Source organism: Amblyomma mixtum, chromosome 2, assembly GCF_055824585.1.
Source record: "Amblyomma mixtum isolate Tamu chromosome 2, ASM5582458v1, whole genome shotgun sequence".
Classification (NCBI taxonomy): domain Eukaryota; kingdom Metazoa; phylum Arthropoda; class Arachnida; order Ixodida; family Ixodidae; genus Amblyomma; species Amblyomma mixtum.
The window spans coordinates 110,383,435-110,404,321 of record NC_143013.1 but is presented as its reverse complement, the minus strand read 5'-3'; the positions used below and the strand labels follow the sequence as shown (position 1 = coordinate 110,404,321).

Below are 20,887 nucleotides of genomic sequence, written 5' to 3'. Positions count from 1 at the left end.
ACGATGTAAGGCGAGTAGGGCTCTTTCAAAGCATTTTTTCTCGACTGCCAACATCCTGGTGTGTTCTAGCCTTCACCGGCAAGACCGGTGGTTGTCTCCTATATTTATAGGGTGTTCTACAATCTGAAGAACGTACCCGATAACTTCGAGGTGCGGTGGTATTCTAGATGGCCTCATTGTGCCTCCGGATAGTCTCCGGAGGACGGAGTGTGCGAGAATGCATGAAGCGTCACGCCACTCACTCCATCAGGTGTTCGGCTTGGGTTGTGTGGAACTCAATCCCTGGCTTTTGGGAAGTTTACTTCGGAGAAATCGGCCGATGTGTAAATGAACGACCAAGGAAGCTCCAGCTTTCGATGAAGAACGTAGAAGAGTAATTTACCATTGCAATGCAGCGCATGCCCTATGGTTACGCGGGATGACTTGTACCAGCCTTTGCTTGTGAGAACAAAAATGTTGAGGCGAAATCGTGACGAGATAGCACAAAGTGCTGGCTGAGAATTTTTCGGAAAAAGAAAACAAGGAAATGACTGCCTCCGTGATGTCTTGATCAGATTGTATCAGAAAGACAGAAGGTTTTTGGCATGCGCTTAGCGACTGATTTGGCAGATATGAAGGTGTAAATATTTGTTTTCTTCTGAATAAAACCAGTCGTGAGCCTGCGTCTGTCCTTGTGCACTCCAAGTCAATATTTTTGTTTAGCAGTACCTTGCTTAACGATGTACGACCGACTTGGCCAACAACATGTACTTTTGAATTAAATCTCATTTCGGCACCATTTTCTAAAAAAAAAAGATTCTGTCTGTTAGGGACATCAAATGTATTGCCATCGCGCAGCACGTGCGCGGTTTCAAGTTTCACGTCCATCAAGAAGCGGCCTGCAAAGGCGCGATTTCATGCAGCTATATTGTGCATAGCAACAAAACGCCAGAGCCACTAAGTCAAACTATCCCCCATTTGGCGCTACGCACCCAATGTACCCCTGTCTGTATGATGATACCTCTACATAGCGCTCTGCTAAGAAGCGGTATAATTAAGTCACTGTGGCTACAACGCTGCGCAGCTGCTCATGTGCTATGAGAAGCTCACCAGACTGAATGCACCTGATTAATTCCGACCACTTCTAGGTTTTAATGCGAGAGCATTAAATGCCCCGTTCTTGTGAAAAGCCGGTGTCGTCACAAGGTTACCATTGGCTGCGAGGGTCGTGACGCAGTCGTAAGGACTTTCACTGAAACGAAAAACTGGTCTAGTAGGAATATAACCGCTCCGCTTTGACTACTTCTACGCCACTCAAGAGCATTCCTTCAGTGCTGTAGTTTACAGGTCTTGTGCGACCACCTGATACCGCTGTGTAGGCAACAAACGCTTGCATTCAGTCATCAATTAGAGTCACCGATCAGACTCACCAGTTATCTCCAGCAGTTAAACACAACCCATCGTTATTCAGCAATCGTAAGAGACATGTGCAATGTGCAAGCTATCGTATTGTGCAGGTGAAGAATCTCCATTGCATTGTGAAGGTGAAGCGTTGTCAAAGTTTTGTTTAAGGTGCACTGCGATCGCACAGCACACGGGCTTGCTTACATGTCACCTTCATGTTAAGGCAGCCGCATTCAGAAATAAATTCCATGGGCTCATAGGACAGATAACCCCGCGGATATACCGACGCGGTCGGCGTGGAAACAAAGAAAGGCGCCAAATTCAGTGCGACGTCACGGATGGTAGCGTCTCACCAGAGAATGCCCTGGGGTCGCAGCCGTAGTAATGAGTCCAGTCCTTGAGGTACTCGTAGTGGTCAACATACCAGCAGCTGGACACCACTATCTCGTATCCACTGCTGGTGATGGAGGCGGCATATTCGTGCCAATCGCTCGGGTGGCCGAAAGCTCGCTGCTTCCAAATCTGCACCACTGTGGAGTTGGGCGACGCCTGCGAACACGGCACAAACGTCAAGTACGGCGCGGCAGCAGTGTGTCCTATCTTTTCGAGTATAGGGAACCCAAGCTCAAGTTTGCCATGTCGATTGCAGCGCCGTAACACACAGCATAGCGTGAGGAGCGAGCATTTTTTGGGGCACTCGTAGCGCTATTCCATGCCACCTTCCAGAGCTTATTGGCATCAGCTTCTGCGTTCTGTCGAAGCCACACGTGGTGCGTGTCAGTTATCTGGGTTATGTCTACAGAAGAGAGGCAAATAGTGCTATCAACCAAACGTGGTTTCTAATCGTTCAGAATGTGCACTCGCGTTTGTAGCGGCCCAAGCGGCTGAAGGCAGCAGTTTTTGGTTGCCTTGTGGAATAACTGCAGTGCCACCTGGGTAGAGCAGGTTCACTATAGAGTGTTCTGATCACCTCTAGATCGCTAGTAGCAAAGTGCATTGCACCGCCTACGGAGCTCACCTGTGTCTTGTGAATATTCCTACATTATCCTAAAGGCTGCAGCTTACTTGCTAGAGTGAACGCGTAGTCTAACGTGAGTGCCATCAATCTAGAGACACCTTGTCTATTTTTCTAGCACAGAGGGCACCGTTTACCATTGGGGGTTTTTCTTGCAGAACAGGTTCCTTTCGAATGTGACGGAAGGAACATGGTTTGCGCTGTGTACGCTCTGCGTTCTTTTCTCCTGCCACTATCGACAATATATGTGTGGTAAGGAAACGGTCGATTGTGGTTAAAAAGCACTATTTCAGGTTAAGAGATTCGTGCAATTCTTGCCATTGCATAGCAGCAGCTATGACAACGCTTAAGAGTGTGTGGATGCAGAATTCATGTGCAGGCTCTGCGGATAATGTTTAGTGTTTAGAGGTTTTTACTTTAAAGACTAGGGGAGATACATCGGTGCGGTTTGACCAGGAAGATTGTCCTACAAGATGGGCATTAGGACTGTGATAGAGTATAATGGTTATACAAGTATTTAACCAAAATTAACTTATCAACTTTAATTTTTGAACTTAAGGCGCAATATTTTAATATGAAATTAAGTGTCTTCAACATCAAAAACTAGCCCAGTTTTTTAGCTTCCTTACTGAGCAACGTGCTTCGAAATACCGAAGGCCAAAAATGGGCATTCCAAACCACAGCGAGTGCGCTTTCCCGCATTTTATATTTATAAATCGGCGTAAGTCTTTTTAACTACCTCTAAGTCGTCAAATACTCAAAAGGCGTCTGCATTCCATGCATGAGAAATGCGGTGAAAAATACGCAAAATGTGAAAGCCAACTGAACGAGCATTCAAAGGCGCGCATTTTTGACGTTTTTTATTTTGAACCCAAATGAGGACAAAGAAAATTTAAGAACTGGGCTAAACTTTGACGTTGACAGCCTTCAGTTTCTACTTATAATACTTCCACTTGTTAGTGAATTTGTTAGTGAATTTTAGTTAACTATTAGTCGTACTACTAAACTCTACCACGCATATGACGTCAGTCTTGCTGTACATTTCACATGCAAAGGCCGTGCCGTCCTAATTGTCATAATTTTTAAAAAACAAGCCTGTATAGCTAAAAAATTACCTGGTATGCGTTGAACATCTAGCTTTCCAATAAAATATTAAAAGGCGGAACTGTTACCACACCATCCGAAGGTTAGTATGCAAAAAGACGAGGAAAAAAGCCCCATCAGAAGACACAAGGAGGGGCATAAAAAAAGGTAGCAGCGGCCACCGCTGGAAGCTACAATGCCTATGGCGGGTATAGACCACGGAGTTTGAGCAAATCTATCGGGTAAAACAAAGTATACAACTAGAAGAGCGCTGTCGATCGCAAATGCGACAAGTGGATCACTGGGATATGAAAAGAGTGACGAATGTTCTGTTGAGACAAGGCCACAAACAGTAGCTATGTCGGAGATGTAGCTCAGAAAGCATATAGTCGGATATAGGAGAAACAGCAGAGAAGTCTAAATGCAAATCCAGAAAGGTAGGCTGTGGAAAAAACAAATGACCCGAACGTGGCCAGTTCTGAACCAGAAGTGCTAGATAGGGTGAAAGAATATGTCGCAGGAGTGATCCTCTTCCTGGGCAAACGGTAAATACGTTAACTAAGAGAAAAAACGTTAGAGATCAATGCGGCACTAGCATTGGAGAAATGCGTAAGCATGAGTTTTGAAACTCCACGCCATGCTTCATTTTCAAATTTGGCGCCACGCGTTGGCTCTGCCCCCACTTCTGGTCACGTGGTGGCACACTCCGACGGGTTCAAATTTGGCACCACTTTTGCGCCGGCTCCGCCAACCTCTTGAACATTTATGGCTCTAATTAATTAGGTAATTAACCCAACTCAACCCCTCGATTTTCCGTACGAGCTTTTTTGATGCTCTATCCGATGGTATCATTCTTTTTCGCATAAACCCATTTGTTTGGACGCAATCGTGCCGACAAACTCCTGCAAACAAACATTTAAAAAATAGGCTCCATATTCCGTGCGATGTAATGCTGCCTCAGAGTGTGGGTGCAAAGCGAAACAGAGGTGCTGCTTGAGCTGAGGTAGCAGAATGATCCATAGTGTTTCAGAGGACCGCTCCAAAAGTGCCGATCTAGTGCACAGCATACCAAAGGTTTCAGGCCAGAGAGTCTAGCTAGACAGGGCCATGGTTATCACTGAAAGACCTGCTTGTAGACTGATTACAAACGGAGTGTAAAACAGTCGACATCACAAAAGAGCTTAGTCGCAAAGGGAGAAACCAAGATGCTCCACTCAGTGGCGTGCGCGGTGGTGCAGTTTCATGTCGACAGAATGGCCGGAGGTAAAAGCTTTAGGAGGATCGTGATCACTCAAGATGCTACGCTAGAGGGCCGCAGAGAATTCGCATAGGAGACTGTAGAAAAAAAATCTGTCATCAGCGAAGGGTAAAGAAATAAGAATGTTATAGAGTAGTTTTTAAATAAACACGCACAATAGACGGAACGAAAGAAGGAGAGACATGTCAGGGATCTCAAGGACCAACATTCATTGGTGAATATCTTCGGGGAAATCGCAACAAAACGAAGAGACAAAAAGAAATGAAGTAGGTTAGGTGTTCTAAGACGGAAGACTGGGCTTGTTGGCGTTCCATCTTTTACGGAAAAGCGCACAAAAGAAGACGGACGTCGTGTCGTCGTGTTCTTCTATGAGTGCGTGTCCTTTTCTGTGCTGCTCCGTGAAAGAAGTATTCTATCTAATCGGCTTACAGGTTGGCAGGTCTCGTCTAAGTGCCAAGAATATATCTGCAAAGCTACCAGAACCGGTTGCTCGAAGGTTACACTTGAGATCATTGAGTCGTTGCCACAGCGCAACTGCAGATAAATGCGGCTCGATACACCGTCTGCCTCAATGTAATAATGACTTCCTGGACAAAGAATCAGAACTTCTTTTTTGGGCTAGTTGGTGCATTTTGAAAGTTAAGAAAATAACAGCGGCAAAGCATGAAAACACAGAACAGGACAGCGCTTGTGTCCTGTGCTTCTTCAGTGGTTGCCTGCTTTAGCGCTGCTGTTTTCTTATGAACAAAAAATACCCGATATCGTTAGGTCACAAAAATAAAAGACCTACTCATTTATGGATTACAATAATAATAATAATAATCATAGCAAGCTGCACAATCCGCTATTTATAAAAAATAAAAAAGTCGTGGTAAAACCTTGAGGCTTCTCCTATGTGATGAAATAATTGATGAGACAATTTGATGCCGGGTACCATAAAAAGAAGCAATGAAATACGAAAATTGGCTGCAAAGAGACAAGTAGATTCCCGAGTGATCAGGCTGGTAAATTACTTGTACTTAATGCATCTTAGTGGTGAAAGCAAAAGTCGACATCTTCACTCAGTAAGCCGAAATTTATAGTAAAGAAATATTTCAGCTTTAGCAACACCTGCACCGGTGGCAACGAGATAAATACCAAAACATTATAACTAAAAGAGGTTAACACGTGACGATGACGAAAATCGAGAAATGGCAAGACTCCCTAAGCTGGCGGAATAACTTCTAAATTAAGGCTGCCATCAAGAGTCCCCGCCAAGTTCCGTGAGAAGACAGGTGAGCAAAAAAAAGAAACAACGCCGAAACGAGTAAAAGAAAAAAAAACGGGAGATTTAGAGGCAGGAAAATTTAATGTGCATTTTCATACAGAAAAAAAGCTAAATTTAAATAATGGATAGACAATACACTTGCGAAGAAGAAGAAGGGCTTTCTGAGAACAATATACTACCATGTGAGCACTACGGTAAAAAGGAGCAAAAAATTACATGCTACTCCTTGATGCGGAGAAGCCCACAGTTGAGAACGCGAACAATTGAACTATATCAGAAACAGCGTGTTTGAAAGCAGCTGATACGAGAGTTAAGAAAAGCACATTTGCATACTTCGGGTATTCTCTCCAAAAAATATTGAACGTGGTTTTTTATTCAGGTTAAAATCAAACCCGCGAGATTTCGAAATTATCGCTTGTATATACGCTCCTGCCTAAGGATATTACCCTGCTGAAACACACTTTAGTGGAATGATCTTGATTACATGAAACCGTAAAGTATAAATAGGCCACTGGTCACAATTATGATGCAGCAACAACAGGAGCCACTTCATTTTTCTTGAATCAAGGGGTCATAAAATAACAGCAAATCATAAAAATATGTACACATCAAAGTAGCACAGAAAGTGGCTAAGCGACAGAATACCCCGATGGAACAAAATCACGACGACAAAACAGCAAAAATAAAAACAGTATGAGTCAAATATCACTCCGCAAAAAAAAGGCAAACTCACAAAACAGCGAAAAAAAAGGTTCCGGCAGTCGGAAATACACAGCGCAGAACGCTAAATGTTGCGGCACTCGTTTACGAGCCTGTAACAGGGTCGGTGTAGTAGAACTAACGGGAAACTTTACTGTGAAAGGGCAAGAAAACGTTGCCTGCATTTAGCAACCAGAATGCAATCAATTGTTAACAACATGAAATCGGCCTACAAATGATCTTCTTGGTCTCTGTCTAAGACGTCGTAAGTTTTATATAACATAAGAGTAGCGCAAAACCAGGACGACGGACAAAAGGGGAGAGAACACACACCAACAATACAGGCGCTAACTTCCGACTCTAGAGATGGAGTTCTAGCGATAGAGTTCTCTCCCCTTTTGTCCGTCGTCCTGGTTTTGCGCTACTCTTATGTCATGGATCAATACCGACTTGCCCAAATTTCCACCCTGGTGAATTAAAGTTTTATATACATTAAAAAGAGAGAATCGATTGTTAACAGCATGAAATCTGCCTACGAATGGCCTTGTTCGTCTCTGCCTTAGACAATGAAAGTTTTATGTGCATGAAAAAGAGAGAACTTATGAGACGTTTGTCACTTTCCAGAATACGACGTCTTGTAGCGAAGGCGACCGGTCGTCGAGTGTTAAAAAATCCACAGGGATCGAAAATACCAAGTACTGACAATGCGATAGAGTTAGCATCTGTAAATGCCTGTACCTCAGGTTACGTCACTTCCGGTGGGGTGCCACCACTTCTCTATAGCCAATGGGAATGCTGCCCCTTACAAAAATGCTTCTTGAGATAGTGTTGCAGTTCTCATGAGCAGACTCAAAACGCTATGTTGAATTTTTGTTGTGACCAGGATGGGCTAGTGTTGGTGAATTATTGAGACCGAGTTGAAACTCATTGGAAAAGTGGCCACTGTGCTAGAGTTGAACATTCTCAATGAAATTTCTGCTTTGAGTTCACGTTGAATTCATGTTGGAATTTCGGGAGTGAATCAACACGCCATTCTGATCTTGGCTGGGGTAAAAAAGCAAAAAAATCCTGGGAATATATTCGCACTGCGCCTGATGAACCGACTACAAATGCAATCTTCAGCGGTATATTCATGTTTATTACTGCAATATCTCGTTAACGTGAAGCCGTCATCCCCTGTGACGTAGTGCTCCACACATACGCACAAACACGTATGTATATAAATATATATTCATACATACACCCTAGCCCTACACATCCATCAGATAAAGAGCATGGGACAGTACCGTACACGATGCTATAGGAAGAACTGACAGGGTTCATCTTACGATCTTAAGTGCAACCTCGGCTTCGCCCTTATATAGTCCTACTCAGGGGTGTCCGGACCTGCGCAGGTTGTGGCCTGCCGATCAGCAAAGTTATGTCAGTTATTACTATTAATATTTATTGATTTTAAGTGTAGTAGAAGTAATCAAGTTCATATGCAACTGTCTATTATTTTACGACCTTGATTCATTCATAAACAATTTAAATAAAGCATTAATTATCGCCCTTTTTTATGAGAGCACATACGAATCCTCCAAAGTAGGTATGCCTGAATGAGCATATTGCACTTTTTTCTATGCAAGAAAATGACCTTGAGCGGTTTATGAGAGTTTTAACGGGTGCTGCATGCGTTCTTAATATGTGTAATGTGATCAGGTTCTGTTTACACGATGCATGTCGAAATGATTTCATTTAGTTAGGTTTAGAAGCGGCTGCGTTGAGATGCTTCAACTTAAATTCAACAGAAATTGCTCAACAGTAAATCTCTTGAATACGCTCAACAAAAATTCCGTGTAGCAGGTGTTGAGTAGGCTCAACATACATTGAGTTCATCTTGGTTTCCAGTTGATTCAACAGGAGCTCAACAAGGCGTCAACTGAAGCTCAAAAGTCATTTTTGTAAGGGGCCATCTGGTGACGTCATTTCCGACCAGCTAATGGGGGAATTTTATGACCAACAACGCCTTTTGACCCACTAAGTCTTCTAATAGTATCGGAATAATAATGCGCTCAGAGTGCTGTCACCATTTGTGCTGTCAGTGCTGTCTCACAGGCACCATTTCGCAAATGCATGGACAGTTGTTGGCGCTGTACTGAGCGGTTCCACACACGAGATAGGTTGCATTACCGCGTGAAAACGCAGCTATCTTGCGAACCCAACCGCAGCTTATATTGTCCGCATCGACAGGACAAAAATCAGCAGGGTGTCAAATCTTAACAGGATACGCATCCGAGGCTGTTGGTAAAGTAGTCCAGTTATAAATAGCAGAGAGAGTTGGCGGAAAATAATGGACGATGTGGGCGGCACACTGTTGTATGCATAATTTTTAGAGATCATTTCTCTTCATTTGCCTCATTTCATTTTTTTGCCCCATTTCATTTTTTTTTTCATTTTTGAGATCATTTGCCCCGCCGCGGTGGCTCAGTGGTTACGGCGCTCGGCTGCTGGCCCGAATAACGCGGGTTCGATCTCGGCCGCGGCGGCTGAATTTCGATGAAGGCGAAATTCTAGAGGCCCGTGTGCTGTGCGATGTCAGTGCACGTTAAAGAACCCCAGGTGGTTGAAATTTCCGGAGCCCTTCACTACGGCGTCTCTCATAGCCTGAGCTGCTTCTGGACGTTAAGCCCCAATAAACCAAACCAAACCATTTCTCTTCGTATCAAAACTTATCTATAGAATTGATAGCGGGCGAAACAACCACCACTCATCTGAAGCAAAAGTCCAGAAAAAAATGCGTATACTTGATATGTGCCATAAGTTTTTATCCGGTCGATTGATCAAAAAGTAATTACGATATATGTGACTGTTGCCAATAACCTTCCGCCTCGTAGCCTGAGGAGGGCCAGTGATCAGCCTGAGAGCATTCAACTAAGAATTACATGTACAGACTGACATGAATATCTGTGCCTGTTATATGACAGAAGCCAACAGCCACAGAAACCAAGGGGCACAGGGGATTTTTTTTTAAAGTTATTTATTTTGTGGTGTTGATCAATTTAGAATATTACTGAATATGTTATCGTTTAAAGATAACTGATTAGAAAAGCAGAAGAAAAAACAACCACCTGCCGCCGGTGGGATCCGAACCCACGACCTCCGAATGTAAACATAAATACCCCCGAAAGCAGAAGAATTGACAGCGGTCGCCGTAGCTCAGAGGTAGAGCACCGGACGCGTAATTCGGAGGTCGTGGGTTCGGATCCCACCGGCGGCAGGTGGTTGTTTTTTCTTCTGCTTTTCTAATCAGTTATCTTTAAACGATAACATATTCAGTAATATTCTAAATTGATCAACACCACAAAATAAATAACTTTAAAAAAAAAAAATCCCCTGTGCCCCTTGGTTTCTATGGCTGTTGGCTTCTGTCATATTTATAACGAGCCCCTCACCCCCTTCCCTTGTTTGCTTAATTGCTTAGCGAGGGCCTCGATTCTGGCAGCCTTGACGCCTTAGGAAGCATAAGAGGGTTCTCACGCAGCTTCCACCCTCTCCGTTCGATGACGTTCTACGTCACACCTGCGGTAACTCAGGACGTTCTACGTCCGCCGCTTGTGAACGTGGGTGGCGCTGATGAACACTCTCAAGGTTAGGTTACTTGTAAACATAAATACCCCCGAAAGCAGAAGAATTGACAGCGGTCGCCGTAGCTCAGAGGTAGAGCACCGGACGCGTAGTTCGGAGGTCGTGGGTTCGGATCCCACCGGCGGCAGGTGGTTGTTTTTTCTTCTGCTTTTCTAATCAGTTATCTTTAAACGATAACATATTCAGTAATATTCTAAATTGATCAACACCACAAAATAAATAACTTTAAAAAAAAAATCCCCTGTGCCCCTTGGTTTCTATGGCTGTTGGCTTCTGTCATATTTATAACGAGCCCCTCACCCCCTTCCCTTGTTTGCTTAATTGCTTAGCGAGGGCCTCGATTCTGGCAGCCTTGACGCCTTAGGAAGCATAAGAGGGTTCTCACGCAGCTTCCACCCTCTCCGTTCGATGACGTTCTACGTCACACCTGCGGTAACTCGGGACGTTCTACGTCCGCCGCTTGTGAACGTGGGTGGCGCTGATGAACACTCTCTAGGTTAGGTTACTTGTAAACATAAATACCCCCGAAAGCAGAAGAATTGACAGCGGTCGCCGTAGCTCAGAGGTAGAGCACCGGACGCGTAATTCGGAGGTCGTGGGTTCGGATCCCACCGGCGGCAGGTGGTTGTTTTTTCTTCTGCTTTTCTAATCAGTTATCTTTAAACGATAACATATTCAGTAATATTCTAAATTGATCAACACCACAAAATAAATAACTAAAAAAAAAATCCCTCGTGTCCCTTGGTTTCTGTGGCTGTTGGCTTCTGTCATATTTATAACGAGCCCCTCACCCCCTTCCCTTGTTTGATTGTGCCTGTTATAGGCTCACAAAACAGTTCAGCAGCGTTCCACAGCTCTTCACCTTGCTGTTTTAAGGCAAGCTGCTTTTTATGTGTGCTATTCTGTCGCTGTGCAGCATTTTCACTGTGCGGCATTTTTTGACGTGCAGCTTACAAGTGTGCTGTTTTTTCGGCATGCTCTGCTGTCGCTCACCATATTTTGTCTGCTGGTATTTTGCACGCTGTTTTGTCATTGGCTGATTTGTTTGTTCCCTAGAATGATGGTGCAGCAGCATAAGCTGACCCAGGTTGGACAGCAGGAAATCATCAGTGTTATGCTGTGCAACAAAGGAGGCATGGTAGCGATCCTGCTACATGATCATAGTTATAAGAGATATAAGTAAACCTGCTTGTAGCAGAATTGTCGCTTTGAATGGTGGCCTATTTCTTCGTTATGGCTTGAGCAACCGGGTTCCTACAGTTCAGGCTCGTTTGAGGGGGTTAAGAACGCTACACGGAAGAGCGTAGTCACGTGATAGTTTTGTAAAGCATTCACGCCAAATTTACTTTGAAGAAAGGAACATAAATGTACATTACTCAACATGTTTTACACTGTTACACGGAACATTTTCTGGGCTTGCTAGCGATAAAAAGTAACTGAGTTTATGTTAGATAATTTAGAACTAAGACAAAGTCAATTTTAAAGATACGCTAACCTGGTCCACACCAATGCGTAAAACCCTGCACCAGTGAGACCTCGGTAAAGCGCGTTGTCGTTCTTTAAAGCATAGCACAGTTTAGCTGACACATCCCGGATATAAAGCAAAGGGAATTAGACGGTAAAGACTGGAACATTGCTATTAGGATAATGGCAGAACCAGCGTTGTAAAATGATGAAGCCGTAATAAAAGCCTTTACAAAGTTTATAAAACATAAGAAAATACCACAGAGCTGGTCGGTGAGCAATAAACATGCACCGCCAGTACTTACTAAATGCTTCTCAACGCAGTATATGACCATATTTTAGTACCATGCTGTTCATATATTCGGAGGCACTCTTAAAACATCATCGCTACCTTCAAAGCGCAAAGGTGACGCCTTGAATGCTGGTCGTAAAACGTCAATAGTTTCAATACGGAGAAAGCCGATTTTTATTCGACCTTCATTAAACTTTACATCACGTGTACATTGTCTGAAGCAAGAGCACATTGCATTGCCTTTTCATTACAGTCTGAAGCTCCGTATTATTTGGAGGATACAACCGATTTTATTGCCGTAGGCCCATGCACAAGGGGAATGCCGTGGTGTCAGGTAAGACCACTGTACAGTATATACTGTAATGATTATCTTCCAGCCTGATTTTAAGGTTGGCTTTTTTCTAGATAGGCTATGTGGAGGAGACTTTGCCTGAGGAAAAAATATGTTCATTCAAAGGAACATTCATCTGAGGACAAATGCACATAAGACTGTTCTCATTTCACTGCTCTGAACTGAGGCGGCCTTGCGTAAAGTGCGCTATATTATGCTCTTCCCATCTACTTACGAAGAGTGGGTTACTACCTTTACGCCATTGTCGATGGGATCTTGCCAGATCATCACCTTGGCCCCTGCACGGGCCATGCTCTCAAGCGTGCGCCTCACGTAGTATTGCTCCACCTCGCTAGTCGACTTCAGGCGGTTCTGCGCCTGGAACTGTCCGATCTCGGGACTGGATCTCCTGCGAGAAGCAGTGCACACAGGATAAACAGACGCAGATCACAAAAGGGGGTGTTTGCACTTCAGCTTCGGCTCAGCCCACTTCTGGGTGCCGCTACAAAGCGCTGACTACCACCCTGAGCTTCGTAGTTAAGATGCAGCCAGTAATCCCTTCATGAAAGCGTTGGCAAGAGTTGTGTCTTCTTCCACTTGTATCACTGTCTCAATGAGAAAGCACTGGTACACTTTTTACCACCCTCGGAGATAACCAACAGCAGCAGCCGAACGAGTACACCCTTTCTCCGAAAAAACTGGTCACTTCTGAAACCCAGCTCAGTCACCAGACCCTAGAAAACTTTCGTAGCGATACCTGCACTAGGCCAGCCGCTTCGCGAGGTCAGCGTGGCTACGCGCTGAGCCGTGGCAAATAAAATTGTAAATTGGTTTTTTGAGGAAAGGAAATGGCGCAGTATCAGTCATATATCGGCGGACACCTGAACCTCGCCGTAAGGGAAGGGAGGAAGGGAGGAGTGAAAGAAGAAAGAGAGAAAGAGGTGCCGTAGTGGAGGTCTCCGGAATAATTTCGACCACCTGGGGATCTTTAACGTGCACTGACATCGCACAGCACACGGGCGCCGACGGCGGAGCAGGCGCCGTCCGCCTCGTCAGTTGTGCGCATGCGCGGAGTGACGTCAGAGAGCGCGGCTGGTGTGTGCGCCGCGCGCCTACATTACGCTAGCATGTCGAGTTTTCAGCGTGGCAGCGCCGTAAGTGGTCACATGGCTGGTCACGTGCTGCGGAGCAGCTGCCGACGGCACGACGCGCCGGCGAAACCGAGTGGGTGAGAAATGGAGAACGGGAGAGGGGGAGAGAGTGAATCCACGTCCAGGGACGAAATGAAGAAGGAACACCCAGCAAAACGGAGCGGCGAAAGACTGACTTTGCAATTCGACTGAGCGAGTTCTACTCGGCCAGCTGTGGCTATCGCGTCACTCCAGGTTTAACCAGAGCTAAACCACAGCCAATTTGTTTTTTTTCGCAGCGCCCGGTCTCTGGCCAGCACAGATCTTCTGAAGGACGTTACCGTAGATCGTACGGCCGCAGAAAAAATATACACTAGAGCGGTCAGAATGTTTTCTAAATGACCCTCATGTTAAGTCAAATTTTGAAAAAGATTTTAATTGAACTTCTGTCTCTATCACCAGGCTGGTTTTTTTTCTGTATAAACAGTGGGGAGACTGACGCCGCTTATTATGTAGAAAGTCACCTATGCATCACTGGTTTGGTTTGGTTTATGGGGTTTAACGTCCCAAAGCGACTAAGGCTATGAGAGACGCCGTAGTGGAGGGCTCCGGAAATTTCGACCACCTGGGGATCTTTAACGTGCATTGACATCGCACAGTACACGGGCCTCTAGAATTTCTCCTCCAAAGAAATTCCAGCCGCCGAGGCCGGGATCGAACCCGCGTCTTTTGGGTCAGCAGCCGAGCACCATAGCCACTGAGCCACCGCGGCGGCGGCACTCGTTTCATAAAGGTCTTAACAGCGAGAGGCCACGATGACGAACTGTTGCTAGGGAGGTTGGTTGGTTTATGGGGTTTAACGTCCCAAAGCGACTAAGGCTATGAGAGACGCCGTAGTGGAGGGCTCCGGAAATTTCGACCACCTGGGGTTCTTTTACGTGCACTGACATCGCACAGTACACGGGCCTCTAGAATCTGTCCTCCAAAGAAATTCAAGGAAGTCTCGGGAATATGTCGGCGGCGCCGCGCTCGCCGAATATACTGTAGTTAGGCTCTGATGTCGTCACGCTATCAACCTTACATCTTACGTATCGCTACACAGGCACATAAGAAAAAACTTTTCGCGGTTAATTCTTCATAACATTTAGGCTCAGAGAAATCAAGACGGCACCTCCGACCGCAAAGGTGGCCACTTGGTTTGAGCATCCGCCTCCCATGCGGGATGCGGGAAGTTGAAAATGCAGTGCTTCCGGGTACAAACCGGTGATATTGTGGACAAAAGCTCTCCAGTGGCCTGGTACTGAGCCTCTCTGGGGTGGTATGCGTGGAAACTGGTTATTTGACCACACCTTGAGTAAATCGAAACAGCTTGTGTCATGGCTCGTTTTGCACAAAAATGCCCTCACGGCGTTACAAATTCATTTTGAAACACATAAAGTATCTCCCCCATCAAGAACAGCTAATGTGCAAACTACTACCGCCATCGCAAAGTTGCATTCGCCTGGAACATGTAAGCGCAAGATGCTGACAATAAAACATTGCCTTCCCATGTCGCTTGCATATTCGCGAGTGTGGATTTCATCGAAGCCTTTCCGACTTTTTGTTTACACGTACGGCCCACTGCTCGCGTGCCTTTTTTCAGTTCTGCATGCATATCTTGAAACGATAGGTTAACGAAAGCCAAAGGCAATTCTTGGAATAAATATCAGGACAGCGGAGAGAGCTATGGAAAGAAAACGAAAACTGCAGTGTTAACAATAAGCAGGACAACGCAGTGTATAAAACAAAATTACTTTAATGAGATGCCTGCCGAAAGAAAGATGAAAAACTTGACTTCTGACAGATTTTGTACCGATCAGAGACGGCATTAGATGGTATGTTAGCACCCCAAAGGAGAAGCGAAAGCAAATGGAAGGGGGGCCACAGACTGTCAGGTGTGTGGATTAGACAACGAAACCTTGCTGGCATAGGCGCCTTGAGCAGTGCAGGGGCAACTGAAGATCAATGAAAGAAGCCTTTGGCGAGCAGCCTGTGTGAAAAGTGAGATGATCGTGGTACTGTCTAAGCTATACCTATTTACCCGCCGTTTCCTGCCACAGCCTAAGCACGCGCCCGTCCTCTACTACGTACCAACAATTGTAGTACACTTCGTCCATGCCGAGGTGGACGTAGGGGTCCTTGAACACTTGCCCCACCTGGGAGAGAAGGCTCTGAACCAAGCTGTAGGTGAGGTTGTTGGACGGGTCGAGCATTTCGAAGGCCGCGTGATCACCTAGGCTGGCGCTGCCCCGAGTGCCGTCGCCGTAGCAGGGCGTCAGCGCATCTGCATGATTGCCGGCCAAAAGAAATAAAAAGAATTGAGTCAAACAATGACATTACATTATGCGAGCCATCGTCCGATGGCGCATTGGGGGTCTGTGAGCAAATTTGTTGTTGCTGCCCAGTTCCTTGGTGTGTCACATCTATGTTGCTTCGCCACTCGCTTGTTTGAGTCAGGGTAGGTTCCTTTCCCGCTATGCAAATACTGTTCAAATTGGACTAACGAAACCTTTGGCCAGTAAAAACTTTGGGAAAATAACGAATTGGTCGATTTAACAAACATTCATGTCTGGGAAGCACAAGTAAGGACGGGAACTAAGCGAGAATATAAGACGTGCACCTACTAACATGTTGAAAGCAAAAATTCAACGCACAAGGACAAAGGACATAGGATGACAAGACACGGCAAGCGCTACAACGCCTACTAACAACTTAAGTATCTCTTCGGAACAGCGACGCGCCACGTGGTACAAAGCACGCGTGAATAAAACCAACCCCCTCAGCCTCTTCCTTGAGCACTACGATGAGCTGCAGTTAATTTATTTGGCCAGGATGGAAGGGTGATGATGGGGTGCTGTAAGGACAAGAAAGGCGGAAAGACTTTCGCACTCAACGCTCATACCTATACTTTGCCTTTTGGAAAGAATTCAAAGGAGTGCAAAACGGGAAGAATTATCAGTGATGAACGTATGTGGGCATATTTTGATGACATGGAAGACCTTAACGTGCACTGCAGTCTCCCAATGCAAAAGAGATTTTTCGTACATCGAATTACTGCCGACGCTACTAAGACTACCAAGCCCACCAAGACTCCCATACCCGGAAATTAGGTGCCGAATGTCGTAGGTAGTACTGGGCCAGTGCGAAAGATGCTCAGATATAAAAAAGCACTGTATCTCGTCTAGGTGCCCGCTACTCAATAATAACTGACGCAAATGAATTCCCCCCTCCCCTTCAATATGAAAATCTATGCAACTTTCACATGCCAGAAGAAATCGGCAAACAAAGACAACAGCGCTACGGATCCATCAAAACTCTCCGCAGTGTCGGACTTTGTTAGTCCTTTTTTGGGTAGTGAACTTTGATTATGGAAATCCCCGAAAGCCGGAGGCTTAAATCTACAAGCAATCAATAGCCACAGATATTTTCTGACGCTCTCACCTCGCATCACCCTGCTGAAGAAAGGCTTACGCCCTTAATATCAGCAACTCTCTACGCCGATCAAACGTTATCTCCACCCTGACCTCTGTTCCAAGAAGCTTAGAGCATTCTGTTCCCTTCAAGACTATTAAATTATGGTCATGCCAGAAAGTGAGGTTTGTCAACACCACAGCGATAATTCACTACTTCAATTGGGGTTCTATACTCCAGACGCTCCAACAGCTGGTCCTCATTCTCTCATTCTGCGAATTTCCCTTGAGATAGAACGCGTAGTCTATCCGCATCGCAGCTGAGAGTCCAGCCGATAAAGGCCCACCGGGGAATGCTCGGCCCAGCGCTTGTGTGTGCCCAGGCGTGTCGATCTCCGGGATGACGCGGATGCCTCTTAGCCGGGCGTACGCAATCACACCACGGACGTCCTCGCCAGAGTACACATGGTGCTCGGAGTACGCACCCATCTACCGAAAACAAAGGAGAGAGAACCATAAGTATCATCAACAAGTACTCTGGCAGGCCAGAGAGCCATCACAAACTGAAGCAACGACAGTAAACTGGCTGGGGCTGAAGAAAAAAAAGCATGGTGTATTGTGAAATGATGTCTACTACATTATGCATGGCATTGCATTACGGTGGCGCGTATGTGGTATTACTCCGCTCAGTAGATGGCTTCAGCAGGTGTACGGCTGATATTTCTCGGTCGCTCACACAGCCTGCTCGCAATCAGCGGGCTACATGGGGCAAAGAATTTGCTGCAAACTTTAATGTCTTCGGCTGCACATGTGCAAGAGCTTGAGGATTATGCGTACCAATTTTTTTAAACCACGTATTACCTAATGAGTATACCAGTAAGTCAACCGATAAGCCAGTGAATGTGTGATTTTACGCACGAGAGCGTGTGCGTATGCGTGCATAAGTATATGTGTAAGCGTGCGCATGTGTTTTCAAGTGAGCACATTACTGAGTTTAAGAATTAATAAGCTTGTAAACAAGCAAGTGTCTAAGCTAGGAGCAAGCTTGACATCTGCCTTCACCTGGGTAAGGTTCGGGAAGGCTTCCATGTAGAAGGGCCACGACTGGTCATCCACCAAATGCCAGTGCAGAACGTTGAACTTGTTGTAAGCCATGGCGTCCTGCACGGAAAATAACCGCCAGAATGCATCTGTGTTACTCAAGGAGATGTAGTGGATAGACAAGCTTCATGACGCTCCAAGGAGGCGGTACTCTCATGCTTTCTGTACGCTCTGAAATCATGGAATGCAATCTCATGTCTTCTGTCGCATCGCGGAGGTCATGAAAATTGCCTACGAATCAAGAAACAAGATATAAGCGTGTATATGATGTTAAAGCTTAGCGGAGTCTGCGCACATTTTACGTCCACCATTCTTTAACAAATTTTTAATATTGAGATATTAAGAGGTACTGTTGAGCAAGTTTTGAAGGTAATGGTTCGTTGTTCCGATGCGTGTCAAAATCTTATAAAGTTTTCCATCGCTCGCAATGAGAAGTGAACAGCCATAAAAAGCCAATAGAGAAAGTTCTCGACGATAGCGAAAACAGTAATAGCGAAACAAAGCAAGGCTGCCGACAAGAGATCTACGGATATAGTGAGTGTTATAGTGAAATCTTGCAAGATGTCAAAAAATGCGTTGAAAAATGCTTTTGTTCAGAATTGCTACGTGTGCTCTGCCCTCCCAGTCATCAAGAAAGAAAACTCAATACCGATAAGGGGTTGGTTTTTCTCCCGCCTATCCAGCAACAGCCCAAACAAGATTGCTTGAGATACCCCGGGGACGCTCACCTCCACACGACAGCCCAATGTCTCTACTTAAAGCCTTAATCCCGGCCTTATGGTACCCAGCCTTCACCTTGCTGTCACCACGGTATGCGGTAATAAGAAACTACCACGACCTCCTCTTAGTCACAAGGAATGTTATGGTGGGGACGTATACGGGAAGCTAGAGGGGAAGGGAACGAAGGGGGTGCTGTGGGCGCCTGCTGCTCCAGACGGTCCAGAAGACAGCCGAAGACATTTGCCTTCACTAATGGTCATCGCCTGCTTGGATTTCACACTAACTACTCCTCGGATACGAACAATCACAGGAGAATTACGCAATAAACACAGAAGATTGTCGCTCTCCCAAGTGTTCCTCTAAAACCACGGTAATACTTTCAAAGCTGCAGCGCGGTCACCTGCTCCACCGGAACTCACCAGGTTCTGCTTGATGATCGCCACGGGGAGGAAGTGCCGGGCCGTGTCCACCAGAATCCCGCGGTACGAGAAACGGGGGAAGTCGCGTACCACGCCGCAGTTGACCACAGACTGCGCTCGCAGAGCAATTAGGCGCCTGTCAGAACTGGACAGGCGTAAGTGGTCATTATGTATATTTCGGCACATTTACGCGTGCTCTTGAAAGCATCGATAGTCAAGGATGTGACACGATGGAAAGGTGCGACGCTAAAAGAGCGGTTGGAGAAAAGCTGGTTTATTTTTATTGCCTACTAAGGCAATATTTATTTGTTTATTTGTATTTTTATTTTATTTTTTTTAAATTTTTTTTCTGAACTCCTTCTCGCGGTTTATTTTTTATTGCCTACTAAGATCTCTCTGGATCACTTTCTGAACCAAAGTCTGAACGCGACTGTATGCGCTCCTGACCTGAAAAAGTTATACACCAGAATATTAGAGATAAAACTCAGTTCTAGCGCCACATTTGCACCAAGCCTTGAGTAGGCATGGGCCGCATAATTCTTGGTATGCGAATGGCAGAGCGCATTTTTCGATGCCAAGAATTTAGACCTCGATGCAAAAAATTCTCCCCGCCTTTTTCGCCATTCACTAAACTTTTCCGCGGGAGTACAGTCTTTTTGACTGATGGAATACATACGCACGTTTTTGATGCGCTCATTACCCCCCCCCCCCCCCTATGTTAATGACATCGGTTATTGGAGGAAGTGTAAACGAATATTAAATCAGAAACCCCTTTCGAAATGTTAGAACTTGAAAGGTCCTACCCATGGCACTTCTCATAGGGCTACACTTTGTCCAGAGCAACCTCGATACAGATACAGCTACATGGAATCCGTGTTGGGAGTCAAGATTAGAAGGCCTGACTTTGACAGGAAGTGTTACAAGCGAACTGCCACGAGAGCTAGAGACCAACTAATGATTGCTTGATTTGATTTGTTTTGTTGGGGTTTAACGTCCCAAAGCGACTCAGGCTATGAGGGACGCCGAAGTGAAGGGCTCCAGAAATTTCGACCACCTGAGGTTCTTCAACGTGCACTAACATCGCACAGTACACGGGCCTCTAAAATTTCGCCTCCATCGAAATTCAGTCGCCACGGCAGGGATCGAACCCGCGTCTTCCGGGTCAGCAGCCGAGAGCCGTCACCACTGAGCCACCGCGGCGGGTTCAACTTATGATTGTGAGGGTCTGATTCGTGTTGAGGCTTTTCAGGCTAAGCTCACTTGCACAGCGAATACTTGTCGGCAAGAGAAAACAGAGGTAAAATCCTTTTTGTCCCTTAATGCCCGTCGCGCACTACCTCAAGACCGGTAGTACCGGGACGCCTAGCGATTAATGCTCAGAACGCCCTGAGGAGATTATAAAGAACCGGCCAGTTTTTCGCGAGTACTGCTATTCATGACAAATGAGTTTTACACTTGGGAAACAGAGCAAGCGTGGATGTAGGAAAGATACTCACGTAACGCTGGTAGAGCCGCGCCTGCACCATTTGGCTGAACGTCTCCAGGCCTGTGCATGCAAACAAAAAATCAACAGCCATCAGCTATGTCTTCTCTGTCAACCAGAGCTTCCACATCTGGACATGAGTATTCGAGAAAATTTTTCGGTGTGA

General features: G+C 45.6%; 1 protein-coding gene across 1 annotated transcript in view; it reads right to left on the bottom strand.

Moving 5' to 3' along the window:
- LOC149360556 (beta-hexosaminidase subunit beta-like) overlaps nt 1-20,887 on the bottom strand; it is a 54,541-nt gene that overhangs the window by 15,387 nt on the left and 18,267 nt on the right. The window contains exons 6-12 of the mRNA XM_089572396.1: nt 20,735-20,784; nt 19,239-19,349; nt 18,061-18,159; nt 17,346-17,487; nt 15,680-15,872; nt 12,672-12,828; nt 1,737-1,932 (exon numbers count right to left, since the gene is read on the bottom strand). Of these exons, the coding sequence (XP_089428522.1) occupies nt 1,737-1,932; nt 12,672-12,828; nt 15,680-15,872; nt 17,346-17,487; nt 18,061-18,159; nt 19,239-19,349; nt 20,735-20,784 (948 nt within the window). The remainder of the gene's footprint in view (nt 1-1,736; nt 1,933-12,671; nt 12,829-15,679; nt 15,873-17,345; nt 17,488-18,060; nt 18,160-19,238; nt 19,350-20,734; nt 20,785-20,887) is intronic.